Genomic DNA, 12,986 nt, shown 5'->3' on the forward strand with positions numbered 1-12,986 from the left:
GCCTGCTGATTGCAGAGCCTTCAAAACCTTCTTCAGGTGGACCAGGTGATCCTGCCAGTTGGAGCTAAAGACAGCAATATCGTCAAGATAAGCTGCACTAAAGGACTCCAAGCCAGCAAGGACTTGATTCACCAACCTTTGGAAGGTGGCAGGGGCATTCTTTAAACCAAAGGGCATAACAGTGAACTGATAATGCCCATCAGGTGTGGAGAATGCTTTCTTTTGTTTTGCTCCAGGTGCCATTTTGATTTGCCAGTACCCTGCTGTTAAGTCAAAGGTACTTAAGAATTTGGCAGCACCTAATTTGTCTATCAGCTCATCAGCTCTAGGAATGGGATGGGCATCTGTCTTAGTGACAGAATTAAGTCCTCTGTAGTCCACTCAAAACCTCATCTCTCTCTTTCCATCTTTGGTGTGAGGTTTGGGGACTAAGACCACTGGGCTAGCCCAGGGGCTGTCAGAGTGCTCAATTACTCCCAATTCCAGCATCTTGTGGACTTCCACCTTGATGCTTTCCTTAACTTGATCAGACTGTCTGAATATTTTGTTTTTGACAGGCATGCTGTCTCCTGTGTCCACATCATGGGTACACAGGTGTGTCTGACCAGGGGTTAGGGAAAAGAGCTCAGCAAACTGCTGCAGGACTTTCCTACAGTCAGATTGCTGTTGGCCAGAGAGGGTGTCTGAATAGATCACTCCATCTACTGAGCCATCATTAGGGTTTGATGACAGAAGATCAGGGAGAGGTTCACTCTCAGCTTCCTGATCCTCATCTGTTACCATTAACAGATTTACATCAGCCCTGTCATGGAAGAGCTTAAGGCGGTTCACATGGATCACCCTCTTGGGGCTCCTGCTTGTGCCCAGGTCCACCAGGTAGGTGACCTGACTCTTCCTCTCTAGCACTGGGTAAGGGCCACTCCATTTGTCCTGAAGTGCCCTGGGAGCCACAGGCTCCAAAACCCAGACTTTCTGCCCTGGTTGAAATTCAACCAGTGCAGCCTTTTGGTCATACCAAAACTTCTGGAGCTGTTGGCTGGCCTCAAGGTTTTTACTTGCCTTTTCCATGTACTCTGCCATCCTTGAGCGAAGGCCAAGTACATAGTCCCCTATGTCTTGTTTAGGCTCATGAAGAGGTCTCTCCCAACCTTCTTTCACAAGAGCTAGTGGTCCCCTTACAGGGTGGCCAAACAGAAGTTCAAAGGGTGAGAATCCTACTCCCTTCTGAGGCACCTCTCTGTAAGCGAAAAGCAGGCATGGCAAGAGGACATCCCATCTCCTTTTGAGTTTTTCTGGGAGCCCCATGATCATGCCCTTTAATGTCTTGTTGAATCTCTCAACAAGGCCATTAGTTTGTGGATGATAGGGTGTAGTGAATTTATAAGTCACTCCACACTCATTCCACATGTGTTTCAGGTATGCTGACATGAAGTTGGTACCTCTGTCAGAAACCACCTCCTTAGGGAAGCCCACTCTGGTAAAGATACCAATGAGGGCCTTGGCTACTGCAGGGGCAGTAGTCGACCTAAGGGGAATAGCTTCAGGATACCTAGTAGCATGATCCACTACTACTAGGATGTACATATTTCCTGAGGCTGTGGGAGGTTCAAGTGGACCCACTATGTCCACACCCACTCTTTCAAAGGGGACCCCCACCACTGGAAGTGGAATGAGGGGGGCCTTTGGATGTCCCCCTGTCTTACCACTGGCTTGACAGGTGGTACAGGAGACACAAAACTCCTTAACTTTCTGGGACATATTGGGCCAGTAGAAGTGGTTGACTAGTCTCTCCCACGTCTTGGTTTGTCCCAAATGCCCAGCAAGGGGAATATCATGGGCTAAGGTCAGAATGAACTCTCTGAACTCCTGAGGCACTACCACTCTCCTAGTGGCACCAGGTTTGGGATCTCTTGCCTCAGTGTACAGGAGCCCATCTTCCCAATAGACCCTATGTGTTCCAATTTTCTTGCCATTGGACTATTCAGCAGCTTGCTGCCTAAGGCCTTCAAGAGAGGGACAGGTTTCTTGCCCCTTACACAACTGCTCCCTTGAGGGTCCCCCTGGGCCTAAGAGCTCAACCTGATAAGGTTCTAACTCCATAGGCTCAGTTCCCTCAGAGGGCAGAACTTCTTCCTGCGAAGAGAGGTTCTCTTTTTGTTGTTGTGTTGCAGCTGGTTTCCCAGCTGACTTTCCTTTTCTCTTGGTAGGCTGGGCCCTTTTTCCAGACTCCAGCTCTACTTTTTCACCCTGAGCCTTGCACTGTGCCCTTGTCTTGACACACACTAGTTCAGGGATACCCAGCATGGCTGCATGGGTTTTCAGTTCTACCTCAGCCCATGCTGAGGACTCCAGGTCATTTCCAAGCAAACAGTCTACTGGGATATTTGAGGAGACCACCACCTGTTTCAGGCCATTGACCCCTCCCCACTCTAAAGTTACCATAGCCATGGGATGCACCTTAGTCTGATTGTCAGCGTTGGTGAGTGGATAAGTTTGTCCAGCCAGGTATTGACCAGGGGAAACCAGTTTCTCTGTCACCATGGTGACACTGGCACCTGTATCCCTCAGGCCTTCTACACTTGTCCCATTAATTAAGAGCTGCTGCCTGTATTTTTGCATGTTAGGAGGCCAGGCAGCCAGTGTGGCTAAATCCACCCCACCCTCAGAGACTAATGTAGCTTCAGTGCGACACCTGATTTGCTCTGGGCACACTGTTGATCCCACTTGGAGACTGGCCATTCCAGTTTTAGCTGGAGTGGAGTTAGAAGTGGTACTGTTCTTGGGACAGGCCTTGTCTCCAGTTTGGTGTCCAGGCTGATTACAGCTACGACACCAGGCCTTTTTGGGATCAAAGTTTTTACCCTTGTACCCAAAATTGTTTTGTGAAGAGGCTCTGGGCCCACCCTCATGTGCAGGTTTTTGGGGGCCTGTAGAAGACTCTTTACTATTTTTGTTTTTGGCTGTCTCACCACCCTTCCCCTGGGGAGGTTTTGTGACCCCTTTCTTTTGGTCACCCCCTGTGGAAGTCTTGGACACCCTAGTCTTGACCCAATGGTCCGCCTTCTTTCCCAATTCTTGGGGAGAAATTGGTCCTAGGTCTACCAGATGCTGATGCAGTTTATCATTGAAACAATTACTTAATAGGTGTTCTTTCACAAATAAATTGTACAGCCCATCATAATTACTTACACCACTGCCTTGAATCCAACCATCTAGTGTTTTTACTGAGTAGTCTACAAAGTCAACCCAGGTCTGGCGCGAGGATTTTTGAGCCCTCCTGAATCTAATCCGATACTCCTCAGTGGAGAATTCAAAGCCCTCAATCAGGGTACCCTTCATGAGGTCATAAGATTCTGCATCTTTTCCAGAGAGTGTGAGGAGTCTATCCCTACACTTCCCTGTGAACATTTCCCAAAGGAGAGCACCCCAGTGAGATTTGTTCACTCTTCTGGTTACACAAGCCCTCTCAAAAGCTGTGAACCATTTGGTGATGTCATCACCATCTTCATATTTAGTTACAATCCCTTTAGGGGTTTTCAACATGTCAGGAGAATCTCTGACCCTAGTTATGTTGCTGCCACCATTGATGGGTCCTAGGCCCATCTCCTGTCTTTCCCTTTCTATGGCTAGGATCTGTTTTTCCAAAGCCAATCTTTGGGCCATCCTGGCTAACTGGATGTCCTCTTCACTGGAGTTATCCTCAGTGATTTCAGAGATGTTGGTCCCTCCTGTGAGGGAAGCAGCATCTCTGACTATTATGTTTGGAGTCAGGGCTTGAGAGGCCCTATTCTCCCTAAATAGGACTGGTAGGGGGGAATCTCCTTCCAAGTCACTATCATCATCCTCTGTGTTGCCATCCTCAGAGGGGTTGGCCTTTTCAAACTCTGCCAACAGCTCCTGGAGCTGTAGTTTGGAAGGTCTGGGGCCCATTGTTATTTTCTTTATTTTACAGAGTGACCTTAGCTCCCTCATCTTAAGATGGAGGTAAGGTGTAGTGTCGAGTTCCACCACATTCACATCTGTACTAGACATTATGTTTCTAAAAGTTGGAGTACTTTTTAAGAATCTAAAACTAGTTCTAGGTTCTAATTCAAACTTTCACAAACTTTTAAACTCTAAAAGAAATGCTAAACAGGATCTAACACAAGGCCCTAGCAGGTCTTTTAAAAATTTAGAAAAATAGTTCAAATTGCAAAAATCAATTTCTAATGACAATTTTTGGAATTTGTCGTGTGATCAGGTATTGGCTGAGTAGTCCAGCAAATGCAAAGTCTTGTACCCCACCGCTGATCCACCAATGTAGGAAGTTGGCTCTGTATGCACTATTTCAAAGTAAGGAATAGTATGCACAGAGTCCAAGGGTTCCCCTTAGAGGTAAGATAGTGGCAAAAAGAGATAATACTAATGCTCTATTTTGTGGTAGTGTGGTCGCGCAGTAGGCTTCTCAAAGGAGTAGTGTTAAGCATTTGTTGTACATACACACAGGCAATAAATGAGGAACACACACTCAGAGACAAATCCAGCCAATAGGTTTTGTTATAGAAAAATATCTTTTCTTAGTTTATTTTAAGAACCACAGGTTCAAATTCTACATGTAATATCTCATTTGAAAGGTATTGCAGGTAAGTACGTTAGGAACTTTCAATAATTACAGTAGCATATATACTTTTCACATAAAACACAATAAGCTGTTTTAAAAGTGGACACAGTGCAATTTTCACAGTTCCTAGGGGAGGTAAAGTAATGTTAGTTTTTGCAGGTAAGTAAACCACCTACGGGGTTAAGATTGGGGTCCAAGGTAGCCCACCGTTGGGGGTTCAGAGCAACCCCAAAGTCACCACACCAGCAGCTCAGGGCCGGTCAGGTGCAGAGTTCAAAGTGGTGCCCAAAACGCATAGGCTTCAATGGAGAGAAGGGGGTGCCCCGGTTCCAGTCTGCCAGCAGGTAAGTACCCGCGTCTTCGGAGGGCAGACCAGGGGGGTTTTGTAGGGCACCGGGGGGGGACACAAGCTCACACAAAAAGTACACCCTCAGCAGCACTGGGGCGGCCGGGTGCAGTGTGCAAACAAGCGTCAGGTTTCCAATGTAAATCAATGGGAGACCAAGGGGTCTCTTCAGCGGTGCAGGCAGGCAAGGGGGGGGGGGCTCCTCGGGGTAGCCACCACCTGGGCAAGGGAGAGGGCCTCCTGGGGGTCACTCCTGCACTGAAGTTCCGATCCTTCAGGTGCTGGGGGCTGCGGGTGCAGGGTCTTTTCCAGCCGTCGGGATTTTAGAGTCAGGCAGTCACGGTCAGGGGGAGCCTGGGGATTCCCTCTGCAGGCGTCGCTGTGGGGGCTCAGGGGGGACAACTTTGGTTACTCACAGTCTCGGAGTCGCCGGAGGGTCCTCCCTGAGGTGTTGGTTCTCCACCAGTCGAGTCGGGGTCGCCGGGTGCAGTGTTGCAAGTCTCACGCTTCTTGCGGGGATTGCAGGGGTCTTTAAATCTGCTCCTCTGTAACAAAGTTGCAGTTTTTTTGGAGCAGGTCCGCTGTCCTCGGGAGTTTCTTGTTCCTCTTGAAGCAGGGCAGTCCTCTGAGGATTCAGAGGTCGCTGGTCCTTGTGAAAGCGTCGCTGGAGCAGGTTTCTTTAGAAGGCAGGAGACAGGCCGGTAGGACTGGGGCCAAAGCAGTTGGTGTCTTCTTTCTTCTTCTGCAGGGGTTTTTCAGCTCAGCAGTCTTCTTCTTCGGTAAGTTGCAGGAATCTAAATTCTTAGGTTCTGGGGAGCCCTTAAATACTAAATTTAAGGGTGTGTTTAGGTCTGGGGGGTTAGTAGCCAATGGCTACTAGCCCTGAGGGTGGGTACACCCTCTTTGTGCCTCCTCCCAAGGGGAGGGGGTCACATTCCTATCCCTATTGGGGGAATCCTCCATCTGCAAGATGGAGGATTTCTAAAAGTTAGAGTCACTTCAGCTCAGGACACCTTAGGGGCTGTCCTGACTGGCCAGGGACTCCTCCTTGTTATTCTCATTATCCCCTCCGGCCTTGCCGCCAAAAGTGGGGCAGTGGCCGGAGGGGGCGGGCAACTCCACTAGCTGCAGTGCCCTGCGGTGCTGGAACAAAGGGGGTAAGCCTTTGAGGCTCACCGCCAGGTGTTACAGCTCCTGCCTGGGGGAGGTGATAGCATCTCCACCCAGTGCAGGCTTTGTTACAGGCCACAGAGTGACAAAGGCACTCTCCCCATGTGGCCAGCAACATGTCTCGAGTGTGGCAGGCTGCTAGAACCAGTCAGCCTAAACGGGTAGTTGGATTAGGTTTCAGGGGGCACCTCTAAGGTGCCCTCTGGGGTGTATTTTACAATAAAATGTACACTGGCATCAGTGTGCATTTATTGTGCTGAGAAGTTTGATACCAAACTTCCCAGTTTTCAGTGTAGCCATTATGGTGCTGTGGAGTCCGTGTTTGACAGACTCCCAGACCATATACTCTTATGGCTACCCTGCACTTACAATGTCTAAGGTTTGGCTTAGACACTGTAGGGGCACAGTGCTCATGCACTGGTGCCCTCACCTATGGTATAGTGCACCCTGCCTTAGGGCTGTAAGGCCTACTAGAGGGGTGACTTATCTATACTGCACAGGCAGTGTGAGGGTGGCATGGCACCCTGAGGGGAGTGCCATGTCGACTTACTCGTTTTGTTCTCACCAGCACACACAAGCTGGCAAGCAGTGTGTCTGTGCTGAGTGAGGAGTCCCTAGGCTGGCATAAGATATGCTGCAGCCCTTAGAGACCTTCCCTGGCATCAGGGCCCTTATCTGGATGCCAGGGTGTGCCAATTGTGGAATCAAAAGTACAGGTTAGGGAAAGAACACTGGTGCTGGGGCCTGGTTAGCAGGCCTCAGCACACTTTCAATTCAAAACATAGCATCAGCAAAGGCAACAAGTCAGGGGGTAACCATGCCAAGGAGGCATTTCCTTTCAACTTGATTGTTTCAATCATCTGGGGCCAGATGTACGAAAGGATTTTACCCATTCTGTGTCTATGGGAAAAAGCTTTCGTACATATGGCCCCTGGTTTCTAAATAACTGCCCCTTCTAATGGGTATTCAGGAGTGACTCAATTCGTATTTCAGTAAGCGCTGGGAAATCTTTTTGGCAGCCAAGCGCTTTACAAGTCATGTTTGATAATAATAATAATAATGATAATAATAATAACGTAGACTTCAATGTATAAGTTCACAGAGTAAAGAATGTATTAGCTGCTGACATTTGTCAGGCCTTCCTCTAATCCCCGCCTAGAGCAGTCAGACCTGGCTGTTTCTACCTCCTTGGCAGATGTTTGCCACTAATACATTCCTTACTTAGTGAACTTGTGCATTTTATGTGTGTTATTCTTAAATGCACTAATCTCTACTACATTCATCACCTATTTGTCCATTCTCTGGAAAATGTGGCATGGGAACAGGCCAGCAATCAGAAACAGAGCTACTGGGACAACAATGCCCTACACATCCTTAGAGGGGAACGGAAAAACACACTAAGTGTAATGCAAATAAACCCCATTGTTTACAAATTTACAAGGAGATAATGCAATAGATAGATGCTAAGAGCTACATCTGTGTTGCTTTTCCTAACCTTGAGTGAGCAGTTGTCCTAGCTACAAAAAGTCAGGGGACTTACATTACTGCTACTAAGAGAATCTGCAGCCTTTACTGTCCTTCCCCAACTCCTGATCTAGAACTAACAGCTGATGACAAGTCATCCTGAGTGACGTAGATAATGGTAACCTTCAGGAGATCTCATTAGACTTTGTAATGCTCTACGCACACAACACATTACGGCTTTCATGTAGACTCACCTTCTCAGCGCTGTGAGCTGGAAATGGTCCACGCAGTACTCCATGAAGCTCCGCAGGTCTGTCTTACTGATACCGCCAATGGGGTTAAGATCAGCGCTGGAGCAGTCGTACTTCGTCAAGTATCCTCGAAGGCTGCAGGACAAACATCAAGCAGAAGAACGGAAAGAGAACCTTAGGACTGCAAGATGTTACTGAATGTGACACTGCAAATACCATCATATGAAAGTTCTGTTCAGATATCCCTCTGTGCTCTCGAATAAACGGCGTGTGTCGAGGCCTCAGAGGACATACACCTTGCATATTGAGAGAGGGCGGTGTCTTAATTGAGGAATCGGTCTATTTTTCACTGCCTGATGACAAAATATACCTTTAGTGAGCAATCAGAATCCAAGAAGCCATCATAAGAGCCCCAGTTTTACATTTGTTGGAAAATAAGAACAAGTATTTAGTTTCTTTATTAATTAAATAAATGATTCCTGCTGAGTGGAGACCTGGCCAGTTCATGTTTCTCTGTGCTGTACAATATTAGGTCTGTTCAAATGATTAGTCCAATCTGCTGAAAGTATCGACCAAATAGATCCAAGAATATATGTCCCCATCACCCACCATACGAGCTGATCTCAGCATCCAACCTAGCTCCAAGACTCCAGAAGGTGTTCCATCCACCCTCGTGCATCTAACGAGGGTTAAGATCTCAGTTCTTTTTTCATACGTGTTCATGGAACTAAAGAGCTGTGCTCTGCTTGAATGGCCTGATAGCAAAGCTCTAGGGCTTGGCCTGCACCATCCACACCACCCACAACATGGCTTGTATCACCATCAGTCATGCTATAATGACCAGACACAAAATGCTAAAGTGAATGTCCTCCTCCACACTGCCCTCAGTGCCTGAGGTGCATTTGAATTGCTGCACTGACTACACACTGATGCGTGTTCCTCCTCACCTGCAGTAAAGTGAACTACGTGACCAATTAATGTGCTGGATAACTGGTCATAAGGCTCTCATGCTTGTATTTGATTTGAGGTTATGTTTGTCTTTAATGAGGGAGAGACATGTTCTACAACATGTTCTTCATACAAAGAGGAGGACCAAGTAGTTCAAATCACCTGAACCTTCAGTGGGGTCCATGCTGGGTCAGGTAAGCCAATGACATGAAGGTTGGGAGAATGCAGTCAACTTAACAAGAACTGATGCAACTAGTTGGGAGAGGTAAGGATGTGGTTCTTGTTATACCTTTAACCGGCAGAAAGAATGTCTTCTACTGTGCCCTATTTTTAATAGATAACCAACCTGCTTCGTGTTGGTGAAACAACTTAACTTAAATAGTGTATGTATGTATGTAGATATATTTATAAAGTGCATTCCGGCTCACAAAGAGCATCGAAGCGCAAACATGAATAAAAAACGTCACTACACTCATAAAGACAACCCAACCCATAGAAAAACAAAAAAGAAAAGGATTAGTTAGGAAAGAGCCAAGTTTTAATCAACTTCCTAAACCGTAAATAACTTGTTTCAGCCCTAATGTTTAGAGGGAGGGAATTCCAGCACTTGGCAGCAGCCACAGTAAAGGCTTTATCACCCCACTTCGCGCTATAAGTGCGGGGAACATGAATATAGCAGGCTGATAATGATCTAAGATGCCTCTTTGGTTTATACCAGCCTAATTTAGCAGACAGATATTTAGAGCCTTGGCCATGCACGGCTTTAAAAGACAAGCAAAGGGATTTAAAAATAATCCGCTGAGCCACTGGAAGCCAGAGCAGTTGTCTGAGACTACTTCTCACAGAGCTCCAACGTGAAAGATTAAGAACTGCTCTAGCAGCTGAATTCTGAATCAGCTGTAGCCTATTAAGAAGGCCTTTGTCTAAATTGAGAAACAAAGCATTGCAGTAATCCATTTTAGATATTACCAAGGCTAAAGTGGCGGCAACTCTCCATTTGTGCTGAAGAAAAGGAAAGACTTTCCTTAACATTTTAATCAGCCATAGACCAATTTTAACCATATGATTGACCTGATATTTGAAGGACAGTTGATTGTCAAACATAACACCCAAATGTTTGCTAACATTAGAAGGGGTAGGAAGAGAACCACAGTCTGATGGCCACCAGCATGGATTCCAATATTTAACACCAGATCCAAAACAGAGAATTTCAGTCTTCAAAGCATTCAATTTCAACCAGTTAGATCCCATCCAGTTGCTAACTTCCTTCATACAGAGGTTAAAACGGGCAGCCACCTCCTCCCAGTTTTTATTAACAGGGATAATAAGCTGTGTATCGTCTGCATATGAAGAGGGGATAAAGCCAAAAGAACGAACCAGGTTGGCTAGCGGGGCAAAATACATATTAAACAAAGTAGGGCTTAATGAGGAACCCTGTGGAGTCCCACAAGGAAGGAGGTAAGGTGTGGAATCGAAGTTACCACATCTTACCGTAGTCCATCTGTTAGTTAGAAAAGATTCTAGTAATTTCAAGGCCCTATCTCTAACACCTGCTTGATAGAGACGAGTTATCAGAATCTGGGAAGAAATAGTATCAAAGGCTGCAGATAAATCTAACAGGACTAGAATGGCACCCTATCCCTCATCCACAAGTCTACGAATAGAATCAGTGGAGGAGATAAGGGCCGTTTCCGTACTAAGAGCTTTCCTGAAGCCATGCTGCGAAGGATCTAAAACTTCCCCTTCCCCCAGAAAATCCACTCGTGCCTTATTCATGATTTTGTCTAAGATCTTGGCAAAGAAAGGAAGGAGCGCAATTGGCCGTAAATTATCAAGGTCCTGCACGTCTCCAAGTGGTTTCTTGGTAACCACTTGGTAACCAGAGGTAGACTTGAGTAGCTCCCTTTCCTCAGTGCCAGGATTGAATTTCCACTGTGTCTCCAATTGACGGCATTTCCTTTGGAGAGCCTTCAATTCACTAGTGAACCCTGGTTGGTTCAACTTATTCCTACTAGTGGGTTTAAGAATCTCGGGAGGGGCCAGTTAAGACATAACAGTCGCCAGGCCCTGATAAAGGCCATCAAGAGGGGGCAGAAAGAGCTTGTTGTCCTTTACCAGGGTCTTTTCTAGAGCTGGTATCAGTTCTACCTGTTTAATTTGTTTCCATGGTCTAAAAACTTGATTCTCCTTATTACAAGGGGAGGGGCGAGTACACTTCAATTCCGTTTTAAATAGCAGGAGATGATGGTCGGTCCAGCTTAACAGAGAATTAATTACCTCCATACCCAAATCAGTGCGCACAAAGATCCCATCCAGTATATGACCAGCTATATGCATGGCCGTAGAGACTTTAAGGGTCCAGTCTAAAGCTAACATCAACTCCAAATATTTGTGGACCATAGAATTAGAGGATTCGAATATTAAAGTCTCCTAAAATAATAGCCTTAGGAGACATAATCATAGGTTCCAACAGGGACACCCAAGATTGAAGAAAATTTGCAAAAGAACCAGGAGGTCTATAGATCAGTAACCCCTCGAGAAACACCTGGTGATTCTGTGAAATCTTGAACACCATTGCTTTGCAAATTTCCGAAGAGGAGTTCGTCCAAGTGCAGGAGAACGTAGATCTACAAATAATGGCCAGTCCACCTCCTCGACCCAAAGGTCTGTCCAATCTATAATACGTATACCCCGGCGAAGTTGCCTCAATAAAATCTGTATCAGATTCTACCTTACCCCAAGTTTCTGTTAAGAAAAGACAGTCAATATGCCATATTTCAAGCATCTATCTGATTTCTAGCTTGTGTTTGGAGAGAGACCGAACATTGACTAGAGCCTGACAAATCGGCTTATTTAAATTCCCCACCTTTGCTTTATTGTTGTGTTCCATTCTGGCTTCCCTCAACGTCAGAGGAGCACATAGTTGCCAATTACATACCTCACATCTCCAATCAGACCTGCAGTCTACTGGAACTTTGTGGTTGCAGGACAAAGCCATCCCCCTACCTTTAGATATGTCAGAATAATAACCATTAAAAAAAAAGATCAGAGTTACTGGCCCCTGCGCCTGTCAGGGTGCAGACGGGCTTGCCTTTGGCGCGCCAGCGGCGCGGCCGCTCTCCCATTCGAGTTTAAGGACGCGAGGTCTAAGGACCCGCGTCAACTAGAGCGCTGACCTGGCTGTACCGGGTGAGAATACTGTGAATGGGGGTCCTTTGCATTGTGATCTGTTTTAGTGACTCAACGTATTGCAAATACTGTCCGAAATGCTTTAAACTGATTGGAGGAGGTTGCACTCTGAGGCAGTTTATCCAACAAGCATTCACTGGGTGTCATGACTCTACAATGAAATGGCATCAACCCCAACAAAAGTTAGTCTGCCTAGGTGTCCACCGGCTGCAACCACTGGATGTTGAGGTTCTAAAATCAAACCCATTCGACTCACACACATAGTGGTCTATCCTAGTTTCCAACTTGCAGCAATCACTGGATGCTGTCAGAGACTCAAGAATTACCCCCTCCTTTACTCGATTTATGAAAAGGATGATCTGTCGTAACAATCTACCTAGTACAATCACTAGATGCTGAGACTGGTGCATTATCACCAGCCACACAACTCCAGCCAAAAGTTTAATATTTCTACACTCAGCCTGGCGCAATCACTAGATGTTGCCAATATAGACTCGGACCCTCTCACCTGATCTGCACGGAGCATAGTCTGGCTCAAGATTGAACCCGTTGCAACCACTGGACAAGGAGACTGTACTGTTACAAAGCTGCCACTCCTCAAGCTGCCCCCAACCCTGACACAGACTAAAGCCACAGTGTGAATTTCTCAACATACAACCTCAACATACAACCTGCAGCAGTTACTGATATGAAAGCCCTAGAATTAGACCCTCTCCACTTCCTTAACCCAAGAACGATTTACATCAACATCCAATCTACTCTAATCACTGGATGTGAAAACGCTAGAATTAAATAAACCCAGCCCAGGGTAATTACTCAACTTTCAGACTGCCGTAGGCAGAATAAACCCTCATAGAATAGCCAAAATGTGGATGACTCATCTTCTGCTGCAGTCGTTGGATATCAAGGGAATAGCAAAAAATATCCACCCCCCCATCCACTCCTAGGACCTGCCTTTCTCAACATCTAATATTTGTACAATGTTACTGTCCTACACTCAACCTCCATTCCAAAGGAC

General features: G+C 46.3%; 1 protein-coding gene across 1 annotated transcript in view; it reads right to left on the reverse strand.

Moving 5' to 3' along the window:
• NADSYN1 (NAD synthetase 1) overlaps nt 1-12,986 on the reverse strand; it is a 154,966-nt gene that overhangs the window by 24,894 nt on the left and 117,086 nt on the right. The window contains exon 17 of the mRNA XM_069221909.1: nt 7,835-7,966. Within this exon, the coding sequence (XP_069078010.1) occupies nt 7,835-7,966 (132 nt within the window). The remainder of the gene's footprint in view (nt 1-7,834; nt 7,967-12,986) is intronic.

This window comes from Pleurodeles waltl, chromosome 3_1 (genome assembly GCF_031143425.1).
Source record: "Pleurodeles waltl isolate 20211129_DDA chromosome 3_1, aPleWal1.hap1.20221129, whole genome shotgun sequence".
NCBI lineage: Eukaryota > Metazoa > Chordata > Amphibia > Caudata > Salamandridae > Pleurodeles > Pleurodeles waltl.